General features: G+C 51.6%; 6 protein-coding genes across 6 annotated transcripts; 4 read left to right on the top strand and 2 right to left on the bottom strand.

Annotated features, from left to right (window-relative positions):
• The first annotated feature begins 215 nt into the window (after positions 1 to 215).
• rscE (putative RSC complex subunit (RSC8)) lies at positions 216 to 3,028 on the top strand. Its single transcript, XM_071040592.1, has 3 exons — positions 216 to 519; positions 667 to 1,154; positions 1,207 to 3,028. Exons 1-3 carry the CDS (start codon positions 426 to 428, stop codon positions 2,653 to 2,655), a joined length of 2,031 nt encoding a protein of 676 aa, XP_070897628.1. The 5' UTR covers positions 216 to 425; the 3' UTR covers positions 2,656 to 3,028.
• Positions 3,021 to 5,493, bottom strand: BJX68DRAFT_239876 (uncharacterized protein). The gene has a single exon (XM_071040591.1). It carries the CDS (start codon positions 5,365 to 5,367, stop codon positions 3,277 to 3,279), a length of 2,091 nt encoding a protein of 696 aa, XP_070897627.1. The 5' UTR covers positions 5,368 to 5,493; the 3' UTR covers positions 3,021 to 3,276.
• Positions 5,494 to 5,597: 104 nt separating this feature from the next.
• BJX68DRAFT_112312 (DEAD/DEAH box helicase) lies at positions 5,598 to 7,788 on the top strand. The gene is made up of 2 exons (XM_071035929.1): positions 5,598 to 5,912; positions 5,973 to 7,788. Exons 1-2 carry the CDS (start codon positions 5,649 to 5,651, stop codon positions 7,695 to 7,697), a joined length of 1,989 nt encoding a protein of 662 aa, XP_070897626.1. The 5' UTR covers positions 5,598 to 5,648; the 3' UTR covers positions 7,698 to 7,788.
• Positions 7,789 to 9,385, bottom strand: BJX68DRAFT_112321 (uncharacterized protein). Its single transcript, XM_071035930.1, has one exon. It carries the CDS (start codon positions 8,858 to 8,860, stop codon positions 7,880 to 7,882), a length of 981 nt encoding a protein of 326 aa, XP_070897625.1. The 5' UTR covers positions 8,861 to 9,385; the 3' UTR covers positions 7,789 to 7,879.
• A 401-nt stretch (positions 9,386 to 9,786) lies between these two features.
• Positions 9,787 to 12,555, top strand: BJX68DRAFT_239873 (putative APSES transcription factor (MbpA)). Its single transcript, XM_071040590.1, has 2 exons — positions 9,787 to 11,555; positions 11,605 to 12,555. The coding sequence occupies exons 1-2, from the start codon at positions 9,911 to 9,913 to the stop codon at positions 12,285 to 12,287; spliced, it is 2,328 nt and encodes a 775-aa protein (XP_070897624.1). The 5' UTR covers positions 9,787 to 9,910; the 3' UTR covers positions 12,288 to 12,555.
• A 165-nt stretch (positions 12,556 to 12,720) lies between these two features.
• On the top strand, positions 12,721 to 15,050 carry BJX68DRAFT_239872 (glycoside hydrolase family 5 protein). The gene is made up of 4 exons (XM_071040589.1): positions 12,721 to 13,092; positions 13,182 to 13,446; positions 13,531 to 13,911; positions 13,967 to 15,050. Exons 1-4 carry the CDS (start codon positions 12,995 to 12,997, stop codon positions 14,633 to 14,635), a joined length of 1,413 nt encoding a protein of 470 aa, XP_070897623.1. The 5' UTR covers positions 12,721 to 12,994; the 3' UTR covers positions 14,636 to 15,050.
• Positions 15,051 to 15,065: the final 15 nt, after the last annotated feature.

Genomic DNA, 15,065 nt, shown 5'->3' with positions numbered 1-15,065 from the left:
TCCGGATAGAAATTGGATTTTAATTTCCGTTTTCTTTTACTTTCAGTCATATTTCATTCACTTTCAGACCTTGAAATATGAGGAGACTGGAAAGAAAGAAGTTCACTGTAGGGCTCACAGAGAGCAGCCTTACATAAGCACCCAATCGAGTTAGCGGTCTTGGCGCGAAGTCGCGACGAACCCGCTTGATCAAAGTTGCTCAACGCCCTCAGTAGTGTCAGTCGAGCTTCAAGAGCAACCCGCCTGGGAGTCCACTCCCACTTGTTTCCGTACCCAATTACTTTCCGTCGCGTCGCATTTCCTTATCCATCTCCAAAACTGCATGCGCCCCCTGTCCGTTCCACTCTATTCTTAAGGACACTAAAGGACCCTTGTTCGCCTCGTTGCCGCGACGTGAGCCATCTCGAACTCATCAACTGCCCACCATGGATGAGAACTCCGCTGTCTCGAGCGGCGTCGCCGATGATGTTCAGCTGACATCCGGCCAAGATGCCCCCGGTGATGTGGTCAATGCCTCCGGTGCGTCTTCCATCCATCCCCTGACTAAACCATGCCGTGGTTCTCCTTCGCCGCCGTGACATTATCCCTTTATTGCGGTTGCGCCCAGCAGTTTCTCAGTTGCGTACGCGGATACATCAAAGACTGACAAGACTGGCAACCTATCAGATACTCCCGCTTCCCCGAAACCCAGGAACACCGGACAGGAGGACGAGGAAATGGGCGGCACAGAGAACGAGACCAAGAAGGAGAGCGAAGGTAGCGAGGAACTAGCCGACGTTGCCGCACAGTCTGGCGCTGAAGGCGGCTCGGAAGAACAGTCTGTACAGGCCAAATCCTCACTCGAAGCCTCGGCGCGCTCGCATCTCGTTTCTCAAACACATGCCATCATCCTCCCTAGTTATTCGACATGGTTCGACATGCACACGATTCACCCGATCGAGAAGAAAGCTCTGGCCGAGTTCTTCAATGGCCGCAACCGCAGCAAGACGCCAGCTGTTTATAAGGACTACAGGGATTTTATGATCAATACCTACCGATTGAACCCGATCGAATATCTTACTGTGACGGCCTGCCGACGAAATCTTGCTGGAGATGTGTGTGCGATCATGCGAGTTCACTCGTTCCTTGAACAATGGGGGTTGATTAACTATCAAGTGAGTTCGCCTGCTGTTACCTTTGACACCATGTGTGCTGACCCATGTCAAGGTGGATCCTCAAACCCGACCCTCAAACATCGGTCCTCCCTTTACTGGACATTTTAGAGTCGTCGCCGATACACCGCGAGGCCTTCAGCCATTCCAACCTGGCCCGAACCACTTTGTTAAGCCTGGAAAGCCGCTGCCGGCAACCGACCGTGCCGCTTCCGCTACTCCTGCAACCAAGGCCGACCTTAACCTCGAAATTCGCCGAAATGTCTACGACGATAAAGGAAAGGAGGTCACACCAGCAGTTGAAGATAAAGAGAAACAGGCCAACGGCGAATCTGCCGCCAATGGTACCGCAGACTCCTCTAAGGCTCTAGAGGCCGCGTCACAAGAGCCACGAAAGAAGTTTCAGTGTTTCACATGCGGTATCGACTGCACGCGCCTGCGCTTCCATTATGCAAAGTCAACACCGGCTACGGGGAGCGCAACTGGTCCAGATTCCAAGTACGACCTTTGCCCCAACTGCTTCTTACAGGGTCGGATGCCGTCAAGCCACAACGCCTCAGACTTCGTCAAGCTGGAAGACACATCATATTCAAGGGCGCCTGACCGAGATGCCCCCTGGTCAGATTCTGAACTGGTCCTTCTCCTCGAAGGTCTCGAGAACTTTGACGAGAACTGGGAGCAGATTGCCAACCATGTCGGCACAAGGTCAAGAGAAGAGTGCGTGATGAAGTTCCTTCAGCTGGAAATCGAAGACCAGTACCTTGAAGATGGTCCCGAGGTGCGGGCTGGTCCCGGACGTGATCCTATCAGCCACGTGGAAAACCCAGTTCTATCCGTGGTCGCCTTCCTGGCCCAAATGGCAGAACCTTCTGTCGCCGCTGCGGCCGCGGGCAGGTCTGTAGACGAGATTCGAAAGGAGCTCAAGAAGCAGTTGGAGAAAGGAACCAGCGCGGACAAGCAAGACAAGGGCAAGGAGAAGGAGGGCGCCGCTGTCAAGAGCGAAGACTCCATGGATGTGGACACTGCCCGCGCAGAGCCGTCAGAAGTCGTTGAAGCCGGCAGCACTGACAAGCAACCGAAGGCTTCACTCGCCACCGTCGCCCTTGGCGCTGCAGCAGCCCGTGCCGGAGCCCTCGCATCCCACGAAGAGCGCGAGATGACCCGCCTCGTCTCCGCAGCCGTCAACGTCACCCTCCAGAAGTTCGAAATCAAGCTCCAGCAGTTCAATGAGATGGAGGAGATCATCGAGGCCGAACGCCGCGAACTCGAACTCGCCCGCCAGCAACTGTTCCTCGACCGCCTCGCTTTCAAGAAGCGCGTCAAGGAAGTCCAGGATACACTGCAGTCTGTCAGCCTCGGCGGTGCCACTGGCAACAACATTGCCGACGCTGCGACAGCCGGCATCAACAACCGCTACAACTTCCAACCCGCTGCCAATGCCGTTGGAGCCCCGCAGCCTTTGAGCGCCACTGCGGGTACAGATTTCAAGACTCTTGACCTTTAAATGCTCGGTCGCAGTATTAAGGTGGATATGAGAGTGCTTTTTCTGGAATTTCAAATCCATAATTTACCCATTTGTTATGTACAACACTTTCTGGCTGGCGAGCGGTAGAAGCAGGGGCGATCTGAGTTTGATCCGGAACAGGTTTCATCTCACAACGAGGGATGGACACTTAAAGGTGAACGAGAAGCAAGAGAGAGCTTTACATGAAGTTACTTATTTACATCGGTACGGTCGTCGAACTCGATTCGATTTATTATTGAGTATTAGGAAAAGGGCGCACCAGTGTTTCGCTTTTGGAGTTTCAGTTTCAAGTTTCTCTTACTTTTACTGCTTTTATGCTATAAATCCAACTCGATGAATCTATATCTTTTAAGATGAGGTCTCATGATAAATTCGAATGCTTGACCAAAGCACACTGTTAGATTCCGTAGCTCTCGTAGATACAAAAGTATATCTCCATGTAAATGCATCAAAAATTCGACTAACACACCCGGACCCAATGCTAAAAGGTGATGGAAAAAAAGCTCCAAATGCAAAGAAGAAGCGGAATAGAAGGATCATTCCAGAATTTCTGCCAACCCAGGAACCACAAGAAACCTGAGATGGAGGACAAAACTCGGCTTAGTCCTGATCTTCTTCATCGCTGCCGCATGACAGTCCTCCTGCATGACTGGGAAGATTATCGTCAGGGCCCAGGAAGTCGTCTCGGAATTCATCCCAGACTTCGTCTCCGGCATCGCGTCCATTTCCAGGATCGGCTGATTTTGCAGGTGACTCGCCACGAGTCTCAACATCATCCTCAACATCATCTGCGCTATCGCTATCGCTCCGTTCCTGTCGATTATCTAAAGGATGAGAATCATCACGCTCCGACCCAGCATCGACATCCATCTCCACATCCAAGTCAAATAACTGCTGCGGAGCGTATGAGACGGGTACGCGTTTGCGTGAGCTTGTTCTCGTGACCCTTGATTTCGACTTCTGCTCTGCTGACTCTGGTTGGAATGTCGGGTCCGAATCAACTTCCGAATCCGAGTTGAGGATTTTCTCCTGGGACTTACGATGCCGACGGAAGGAAGGGCAAGCGCGCAGGCTTCGGGACTTGGAGGCACGTACTTCATGTTTGCTCCTGGAACGAGAGGGAGAAGGAGAGGGAGAGAGTGTCGCTAATCGGGGTCTTTTGCGCCGACTGTCGAACTCGCGGTTTATATTCTCAGTCTCGTGCCCATATACTTCCCAGTCGTTTTGAGGGAACGTTCGCTCTCGCCAGCCGATGAGCTCTTCCATTGATTTGCGTTTGTCTGTTGGTTTACGTGGAATGTCTTTGTCTGAGAGCCGGGTCTCGAGAGTTTTTGGTGGTGACTTTCCGAGCACTGCCCAGAACAACTGTTCGTCGACAGCACTGTTCTGCCGGTCGACCGCTTCGGCGTGTTCTTCTGCTTGCTCGTCTTCAGGGTCCTCGGGGGCCTCGAGATCGAGCAGATCAAGCGAATCCACAGACATTCCACTAGAGACGCTGCCGGAGCGTCTCATGGGCATTGGGCTGAGAATACCTGTTTTGTAAGGCTCCTCGGGCAACTCCCTGCGTGATAGTAAATTTTCCACTTCTTCGTGGTCCAGACTAACAGGGTTCCAGCCCCGTTTATGGCGTTCGTCCACCACATCGAGGCTACATCGCCGGGCTAATCCGATCCAGAAGTCGGAGCTGTCGGTCTTCACGTTGAGTGTGCGAGCTGCCCTTCTGACGTCGGAGGCTGTCACTATCCTCGCTGGAGGACGGGTAGAGTTCGCATGTTTTTGCACCCTTGACGTAGCAAAGAAATGTGTTGCATGAACTAGACGGCGAGTCAGGGCTAGGGCAATGTCGTGGAATACCGTAAAAGCATCAGCAGTGATTGATGGCGTCTCTTTCTCGAAGGCAACATTGACCCAGTTATCCTCCTGTCTGGGACCACCAAAGTTCATGAACAGACGTTCTGAGAGGATGATCCACTTGGTCATGTTGAAGAATTCAGCAGGAGCGTTGAGGGCAGAGACGGATTCAGCCTCATTCTGCGAGTGCAATGGACTCAGCGGAGAAGCCGCAGGTTCGCCATCAACGGCCGGTAGTCCTTCATCCACATTGCCAAAGGTGGAATCCAACTGCTCTGCGATTTCGTGATCGACAATCCACTGTCGCCCATGTCTCAACTTCCCTTCGATATCCTCCTCCGCCTGCTCCGCCAGACAGAGTAATTCCGCATATTGGTCAAGCGACTCACAACATTGGTCGCTGAGTTCGGCCGCCGCAGGGATGTCGCCTAGAACTGCCGTTCTAAGACGTGCATCGCGAACATGCTGTCGTCGCAAACCCTTTTCCAGAAGCCGGAAATACTCCTGAACCTCGAGGTCTGATTTGGAACCAATCGCTGCGGCAATATGGCGGATCCCATTAATCCCTTTCCTATCAAGAGCTCGGTAGAGAAGCTGTTTCTCCTCCGTTGTCCAGATCACGATTCCATCTTGTGTTTTGGTGAAGGTGCTTTCCTCTGCGTTCGGGTCGTCGGGCTGCTCAAATAAATTCTTGTATGCTTCGACCGACTCGTGCGACAGCGAGGACCGTAGAGCTCGTAGCGCTTTATGGCGGGTGCCTCTGTTCGCTCTTGGTGTTATCGAAGGAATATCCGTCAATTCGTCATCTTTCTCCGGGTCAGAGAGGCCAGAGCTGCTCATGGTCGAGCAATCGGGGGTCGAAAATGGAACGGCGCCACAGACATGGATTTCGATGAGATAAGGCAACCATGACCTGTCACTGAGAAGGATTCCAAAATGTAGTGAATGAAAACCTCCACGACAAGTGTGCAGGAGGAAAGTGTCTCGGTGGAAAAAAGTTGGTTATCTGCGATAAGGCCACCGGTTGTTTGCGGTGTTTGCATGACTATCGCATCGCAAATTGCGACCAGCTCTTGAATTGGTCCCCACGATAGTTAACTTTGAACACCAATGGCTTCTGGATGGAGCTCATTTGCCGAAAACTGAGACTGGTGACGGCGTCAACGCTTTACTTGAAGCCCACCAGGCTTCACTGGAGACAGCCAACCTCAATTTTGCGACAGCCGCGGCGATGGAATTCTGCAGTAGCCACCGCGTCCCCTCTGGAAACGCCAACTATCCAGCTCCGCGAGTATCAAGAAGAATGTATTCAATCAGTTTTGAGCCACATTGGCGAAGGCCATAAGCGCTTGGGGGTCTCCCTAGCCACGGGCTCCGGGAAAACGGTCAGTGGAAAGTGGCGTGCATCTATATATGAAGCATAGACTAATTTGACGGTTCGCTAGGTCATATTTACTCAACTTATAGGAAGGGTACCTCCGCAAAAGACACTGGGAGATAAGACACTAATCATCGTTCATCGCCGAGAACTGGTTGATCAAGCATACCGGCATTGCCGTCTCGCATATCCCGACAGCACGGTTGAGATCGAAATGGGAAGCCGCGTCGCCTCGGGGCACGGTGATATTATTATTGCTTCTGTGAGGAGCCTCACATCAGGGGATCGGCTCGAAAAGTTTGATCCTCGGCACTACAAGCTGGTTTTGGTGGACGAGGCGCATCATATTGTCGCCCCAACGTACCGTACGGTCCTTGCACATTTCGGACTGTGCGAAAAATCACCGGATTCCCCAGTCTTGGTTGGCGTGTCGGCCACCTTTTCAAGGTTTGATGGGCTTAAGCTTGGCGCCGCTATCGACCACATCGTTTACCATAAAGATTACACAGATATGATTAATGAGAACTGGCTTGCCAATGCTATGTTCACGACCGTAAGATCCGAGGCGGACCTGAAAGGCGTCAGGAAGGACAAGTTTGGAGACTTTGCCGTTGGATCACTATCCAGAGCCGTCAATACCATCAGATCTAACGATATAACCGTCCGCGCATGGCTGGCCAATGCGTCAGAGCGTAAATCAACCCTCGTTTTCTGCGTTGATATTGAACACACGAAGACGTTGACGGAGACCTTCCGTCAGCACGGTATCGATGCTCGGTACATCACCGGCAATACACACAGAACAACGAGAGACGAGCAACTTCGCAAATTCAGAGACCGGGAATACCCGGTTTTACTCAACTGCGGCTTGTTTACAGAGGGTACCGATATACCCAATATTGACTGTGTATTGCTTGCACGGCCGACTCGGTCTCGCAATCTTCTCATTCAGATGATAGGTCGAGGATTACGCCTATACCCCGGCAAGAAAGACTGCCATATAATCGACATGGTTGCTACTCTAGATACCGGCGTTATCTCAACACCCACCCTTTTTGGTCTTCATCCCGATGAAGTTCTAAAAGAAGCCAGCACAGAAAAGCTGAAGGAAAAGAAATCCGCTGCGGAGCAAACTTCTGCCGTTCAAGGAGTGCCTGCAGCAGACGACGAAATAGACGTACCCGACATCAAGCTCACATTTACAAAGTACGACACCATCTACGACCTTATCCATGATATGAAGTCCGAAAAGCATATCCGCTCTCTGAGCCCTTATGCGTGGGTTCGAGTTGGGGAGAATAAATACCATCTCTCTGGCGGGTCTGGGTGGTTGACACTCGAACATCATGACCCATCAGACGACAGTTTCTCCTCCCCGTACAGCGTCCATCATGTGATGACATTCAAAACCACGGACGATAAGACTCAGTACACCCGGCCTCGTCTGATTGCGTCCACACAAGACTTGGAGACTGCTGTTCGTGCGGCGGACACGTTCGCCTCGACTCATTTTGTTGACCGGTATATATCGGCCCGGCAGCGGTGGCGGAACAATCCAGCTTCGTCGGCACAAATCGAGTTTTTGAATGCGGCTAAGATTCGCGAGGGCACCATTAAACATGGTGATCTCACGCGAGGCCAGGCGGCAGATCTTATCATCAAATTGCGGTTTGGCTCTAAAAAGCGATTTGAGGTCAAGCGGAAGCGCCGTGCTAAACATGATGAGAAGATCCGTGACATTCAAGAGCTTCAGAGGAGAGGCGAGGTTAAAGTAGGACCTCTCGAAACTTGATTTGTTTACTTCGTAGAGCGCGCCGCAATTTGTAATCTGTTCTTCCAGGAATCAGGTTCTAATCATGATGTATAGACAACATAGGCTATTCATAATGTACAGTATTATTATTTCATAGCGGCTGTGCCGCTGGGCTTCGGCTTCCTGTAATCATTCGGGGATACTTTCGTAGGACTCTTATATCAACCACCACCGTCGCCAAAGAGTTTCTGTGACCGCCCCTCTTTTACATGTAGAGCAAGCGCCGGTCGAGATTTCATAACATCCCATGTAAATCGAAGTTTGCCAGCCGGACCATCCGAAGAGGGCCTCGGGACGATACATGATATCCGCTTCCAGAGTCTCTGCATGAACCGCCGTGTGATGTTGTGCGGCCGTCCATGGGTATATGGCCTGAACGTTTCTCCCTTTGGCGGTCCAGCCGTCAAAACCGTTCGGATCATCACGCAATTAGACTGTTCAGTGTTAACCGGACGTTTCGATCTGCGCTTCGGTGGGTTCCAAGGGATTTCGCCCGATATTAAGCCTTCCAGTACTTGTAGTTCCGTGTCCGGTAGAGGTGGAAGGAGGTAGCCAAGCACCTTGCTATACCATTCCCGCCGGATATTCCTCCGCCGTACTAGAGGCACCTTTCTTCCCCATGCATTCGTCTCTGGAATTGGCGGGTTGAGGTGCTTGACATGAGGCTTGCTTCTTAGTCGTAGAGCCGCCGCATTAGCATTCTGTGCGGCTAGGAGAGCGGTGATGATCGCCGGCGGCATCCAACCGTCCTCAAACTGGCGGGGGTTCGTTACGAGGGCCTCGAGACAGTTAGAATCCTGCGGGGTATCAAGGGCAAGCATATTGGCGAGCAATTCCCTCCTGCGCCTTCCACGCCGTCCGTATGCGGATTGTAAGACTTTCTCGAGTGGGTGCGAGAACCCTTCATTTGCGCGCTGGAGAAGGGAAAGATTATATCGCGCTTTTTTGTGCAGTTGCATCAGACGCATATAATCGGTCCGTATCCGTGTTCGCGGTTCTTCATGGTATCGGCGGAATCGTTGGAGGATTTGGTCGCGCCATACGACCCGGGCAATGGGGTCGGGGAGGTAGGATGATTCACGGAGGAGGCTGCGAAGGATTCTTCGCCATTCCGACTTGGGGAACGGAAACTGTCGATTCATGAGCGGTTAGGTTTGACAGGCTACCCCATGTCATCGCTATCAAATTCTCGTCTGCTGGTCTGCTGGGGCGGCAGAATAGTCCGCCAAAGCGGTGATCCCGAAAAGGAAAGTTGCCGGAAACGCGAAAATGAACGGCGCTAGTCCCGTAACGCGACTTTCAGTGTTGCTGCAGAATTATGATTCTTCAGCTTCTTCTCTCTTTCCATAAGGATTCCTGCATGAATTAGACGTCAAGTATCCGACAGAATTCCTGCGCATGATTTTATGCCTTTTGACCATTAGCAGACCACGAAACTGGGCTGTCTTGATGGTTTCTTTCTCCGTCGCGATCTAAATCCACCCGAGTCACACGCGCCGCCTCGCCTCGCGCGACTTGGAAATTAATATCGATCCTCCGGCGCTGGTCGGTTGATCCTCAACCAGGTGCATTTCCCCACATGTCCTTCGCCCTTTCTTACCTATCTCTTTTTCTCTGCGAGGTGTTACCGGCTTAGTTTATATCTTATTTTACCATCATTGTTGCACCGTGTCATGCCATTGGTGATCTTCGGGCGACATTGTCAGGTCCGCTAATCCGTAAGGCAGGAGCGTGAGACTCCTGGGTCGGGAGCGCTCAACAGCATGGCTTCTAGCAATCACCACGCACGCCCGAGCCTCTCTATGTCCTACTCTCAAGGTAGCATCGGGTCGGCTAATGGCATGTCGTTTTCGCAATCTCAACTGGGCTCTTTCAACGCCTCCCAGTCCGTCGCTTCGACGCCTCGCGCTACTCCACCTCCAAAGAACTCGCAGCAGTCCGCCATGTCGTTTACTTATTCCAACGGCCTTCCTAATGGGCTCCCCAACGGTCTCCCAAACGGCACGAGGGCTAGCTTCAACGGGTTTGAGGACATGAACGGATATGGAACAATGATTTATCACGAAGAATTTAAGCCTCAGATCTACCGGGTTTGTCTATCCATATCGCCGCTAACTCCATTCGCCGTACTGTACTGATACTGCTTGCGGCTTGACTTGTAGGCTGTTTACTCCAATGTTTCCGTTTATGAGATGGAAGTCAATGGAGTTGCTGTGATGAAGCGCCGATCCGATTCATGGTTAAACGCAACCCAGATCCTCAAGGTTGCCGGTGTCGTCAAAGCGCGAAGGACGAAAACCCTAGAAAAAGAAATCGCGGCAGGTGAACATGAAAAGGTCCAGGGAGGTTATGGAAAATATCAAGGAACGTGGGTGAATTACCAAAGAGGAGTGGAACTATGCCGCGAGTACCATGTTGAAGAGTTGCTGAGGCCCCTTTTGGAATATGATATGAACCCCAACGGCACTGGCGCCCCGGGTCAAGACTCTTTGGAAACACCAACAAAGGAGCAGGCAATGGCGGCGCAGAGGAAGCGACTCTATAGTGGCATGGAAAACCGGAACATGTCGCAACCTCAACAGGGCACCTTCTTTCAGAACATTTCTCGCACCGCTGCTACCGCAGTCAATGCTATGAGCAAAGCGCGGTTCGATTCTCCGGTTGCGAGGGGCGGCGACAGCAGACGATCAAGTGTCATACGAAAGTCGTCGCAACAGATCGGCAGTCAAGAAGCGCCTCCCCCATTCGGTAGCCAACAGAGTATGTACAGCGTTGCTTCTGATAGCGGATTTGCGAGCAACGTTCCGAGCAATGGCCGGTATGCACAACCAGATGCGATGAGTTTTGAACACGAGGAATCGATGGAACCGCCTCGCAAGCGCATTCGATCTTCGCAGCCATTCAGTGCTCCCTACGAATCTGCGTCTATGTCGATGAATGAGCCTACCCCCACCGAGCCAAACGATTCCTTCTACCAGGACTTAGAGCCCATCAACCCGGTAGTTGATGTCATCAGCCATGGAAACGAGCCTCTGCCGCCAGCGACAACCCCCGAAAGATTCCAGAAAATGAAGTTAATCATGACACTATTTCTGGATAAAACCACGAGGGACTTTTCCACTCATCCGGCGTTGATTCAACTGTCAGGTGCAGACTTGGAAGTGCCGCTAGACGAGTACCGGAACAATGCTTTGCACTGGGCGGCAATGCTCGCCCGTATGCCGCTTGTCAACGCGCTGATAAAAAAGGGTGTCAGCATATTCCGTTTGAACGGGGCAGGGGAATCAGCGCTGCAAAAAGCTGTTGGCACGCGGAACAATCTTGACTACAGGAGCTTTCCGCGATTGTTGCAGGTTTTGGCCCCGACGATTGACATGGTTGATCATAGCGGGCGCACGATTTTGCATCATATAGCAGTGATGGCAGCCACTGGACATGGCGGTCATGTATCTGCTAAACACTACCTGGAAGCGTTGCTCGAGTTTATAGTCCGTCACGGCGGTACGTCTTTGTCGCAAGCGCCAAACGGTGCTGCGAACCAACGAGGAACCCCTACCAATGAAGTAATCACATTGGGCCGCTTTATCTCGGAAATCGTCAACCTCCGAGATGACCAAGGCGATACCGCTCTAAATTTGGCTGGCCGCGCTCGCTCCGTCCTCGTCCCACAGCTACTCGAAGTCGGTGCAGATCCACATATTCCTAACCATACTGGTCTACGCCCGGCCGACTATGGTGTTGGCGTGGATATGGTAGATGGCGGTACCCAGCAAGCCGGTGGTCGAAACGACACCTTCGCCGATCAATTGGCGAAGACGAGAAAGGAGGTCATGGACTGTACGTATTGTTCGCCCCAATCATAGATTCTTCGCTAACCACAGTACAGCAACGATGGCGCAAGTAACGACTATTATCCAGGAAGCCTTTGGCACCTTCGACAAGGACCTCGCTTCCAACTTGACGACGAAGCAAGAGAAATTTGATCATTGGCACGCGAAGATTCGAGAGTCGGCAAAAGCCCGTCAAATCGAACAGAAACAACTAGATGAGCTGAAGCGCAGATCTATTGAACGGACGGAAACTGGTCGACGGTTGAAGAATCTGGAGAAGTCCTCGGCTGACCTGCTTGCGACCCTGAAAGACATACGAGAGGACGGCGCTGCGTCTCAAACGGCCTCAGTTGGTGATGCTGATAAGGATTCAGGAGTTGAAGTCGCTGAGTTCGAGGCGCTCTTTCCAGAGAACTTCGACCCGGTATCTGGTTTCTCTGAAGCACAAGCTGCGTACCTCCGCAGTTTGCCATCTCCAGAGATTTTGCAACAACGGATTGATTGCTATCGAGCATTCAATAAAGAGATTCTAGACGAAGTTGAGTCTCTCAAATCTAAGAACGTAGTTCTCGGCCAGAACTACCGCCGCATGGTTATGGCTTGTACAGGATGGTCGGCTGAGCAGGTCGATGAAGCCGCAGAAGGGTTAACTCAGTGTGTCAAGGAGCTGAATGACAACCCAGTTCCGGAGGATGAAGCCATTGAAATTCTCATGCGAGACCGCGGTCAGGACTGGTGAGACCGGGCATGAAGGTTAAAACATACAATAATACATATGCAGGTACATGCGACCCGAGCAACCTCTACCGTCAGCCCTCTTAGGCATTGGTGGACGCTATGTTTTTGTTACATCTCCATCTACGATGTCTTATGTTCTGCGATGAAGCGTTTTCATGGGCATACGGCGTTTCTGGGTTTTTTTCTTCTTCCATTTATGTTGATTCTTATGTCGGTATTTACAAGATACCCTGACGGCACTTAATGAATTCTAATTCCAGACACATCACATCCTGTCGACCTTGATAGCTTACCTCGCTGGACCTAGTTGGAGGTTCCAACATCTTGCCTCCGGTACGAACTGTGTACTCCGGCTGAGCGCAAGCGGGGAAGAACCCCGAGCTGCTGGATTCAGGCTAAAGGCGCACTTTATCCGTCTCGTGCTCCCAACGTTGGAGAACATCGTCAGCAGAAAAAGAAAGTATCTCCGCAAAGAATATCCTGACACGACTCATTACCCCGCCTTGTTTTAGCCATGCTGGTTAAGACCGCAGTTGCCAAGGACCTCGCGCGGAGTCCCTTAACCCATTTGCCGACGTGTCGCGGCTTTTGGTATTCATAAATAAACGGAGTTACCCCAAGCTCTGGTCCTGCAAGACCAGTTGAATTTAAGGAGCTTTGAGCATCGCCTATTCCTCCTTGACGACAGGTTATACAATCAAACCCAAGATGGCAACCGGAATTCTCAAAGTCAGCGGCAACAAAGTCGTAGACCAAAATGGCGACGAAGTGATCCTCCGCGGCGCAGCCATTGGCGGATGGATGAAGTACGTATACAGACCCTAAACCGACCAGAGCCACAGGCAACCCCCTGTTATGACAGCTCGCCCAAGCTAACATCTGTAACTGCAAACAGCATGGAAAACTTCATCACCGGCTATCCAGCCCACGAATCCCAGCACCGCGCCTCCATGCTCAAAGTCCTCGGCCGCGAAAAGTACGAATTCTTCTTCGACAAGTGGCTGGAATACTTTTTCACCGAAGCCGACGCCAAGTTCTTTGCCGGGCTTGGACTCAACTGTATCCGGATTCCCTTCAACTTCAGGCATTTTGAAGATGACATGAATCCGCGCGTGCTGAAAAAGGAGGGCTTCAAGCATTTGGATCGGGTTGTTGAGCTGGTGAGTAGGCTAGTGATGCCTTCCCTTCTCTAGCTTTCGTCATGGACAGTATTGACAGAAAGTCTTCTCTTTGTGGATTCGCAGTGTGCACAGCAAAATATCTACACAATCCTTGACATGCACACCACACCAGGCGGCCAGAATCCCGACTGGCACTCAGATAATCGGACAAACTACGCTGCGTTTTGGGATTACAAGGATCATCAGGATCGGACTGTGTGGCTGTGGGAGCAGATTGCTTCGCGGTATAAGAGCAATCCATGGGTTGCTGGGTACAACCCTCTGAACGAGCCGTGCGATCCTGAGCACGTCAGACTTCCAGCTTTCTATGACCGTGTTGAGAAGGCGATCAGGACAGTTGATCCTGACCATATCCTCTGGCTGGATGGGAATACGTTTGCGATGGAGTGGAAGGGGTTCGATAAGGTTCTTCCGAACTGCGTTTATGCTATGCATGACTATGCGGTATGGCTCTGGTTACCGAGTAAGGGTTGCAGTTCCTCGCGCTGATAAGATCTAGTCCATGGGTTTCCCCACAGGCCCACGCTACAAGGGCACGCCCGAGCAAAAAGAATACCTCGAACGGCAATACCTCCGCAAAGCTGCGTTTATGAATGAAAACGGCACCGCGATCTGGAATGGTGAATTCGGCCCCGTCTACGCAAACCCCACCACCACCGCCGACGCCCAGACCATTAACCAAGAGCGCTACAACCTCCTCGGCGAGCAGCTGTGCATATACGACAAGTACAAGATCCACTGGTCCATCTGGCTCTACAAGGATGTCGGATTGCAAGGCATGATCCACACGAGTCCCCAGAGCCCCTGGAACAAAACCATTGCTCCCTTCCTCGAGAAGAAGAAAGCACTCATGCTGGATGCTTGGGGCAGAGATCCGTCGGAGGAGGCAGAGGCAGCCTTCAAGCCGCTTGTTGAGTGGATTGACCGGGTCAGTCCTGCGGCGAAGGATACGTATCCGACGTCGTGGAACACGGAGCGGCATTTGCTTAGGACAGTTTATCAGACGTTCTTGGCGGCTTCGTTTTCAGATGAATTTGCGGAGCTGTTTAGGGGGCTGGATGAAGCGCAGCTGGAGGCACTGGCGCGCAGTTTTCACTTTGAGCAGTGCGTTCAGCGCGAAGGGCTTAATGAGATTTTGCGTGAACATGCTCGCGTAACTCAAGGCTAGGGTTTTGTATGATTGATCAAACCTGTCTTGAGGGAATATGGGCCATACTGAATTTGCAAGATATTGCTCACTTCAGAACTGACGATGCCTCTTATATTGGGACCATCGAATCTCTGCTTGAAGACTCCGTAGTGGCCTGGCTATGTGGACAGCTCAAAGTTGTCAAGATTGTTTAAGACTTAGGGTTTGTAACGGACAATAGAACCTTCCCAGTCGTCTTTGCCTTCAATGCGCATGGAACATGGTGGTATAGTATCTTCACAGAGCAGGCAAAGTTAATAAATCCTTCTTTGAGAATACTTTAATCAAGTTATTTGTATAATGAATGACCTACAAAAGACCCTCAACTGCCATATCGATGGTTCCAGAGGTCACTAGGTCTACTTGTCTGGACGTGCGTATGGTAGAACGGTAGCCTTATCGATAAGGC

Source organism: Aspergillus pseudodeflectus (genome assembly GCF_044049435.1).
Source record: "Aspergillus pseudodeflectus strain CBS 756.74 chromosome Unknown BJX68scaffold_29, whole genome shotgun sequence".
In the NCBI taxonomy this organism is placed as follows: Eukaryota; Fungi; Ascomycota; class Eurotiomycetes; order Eurotiales; family Aspergillaceae; genus Aspergillus; species Aspergillus pseudodeflectus.
The sequence above is the reverse complement of the archived record's forward strand: the minus strand, read 5'-3'. Positions and strand labels throughout refer to the sequence as shown.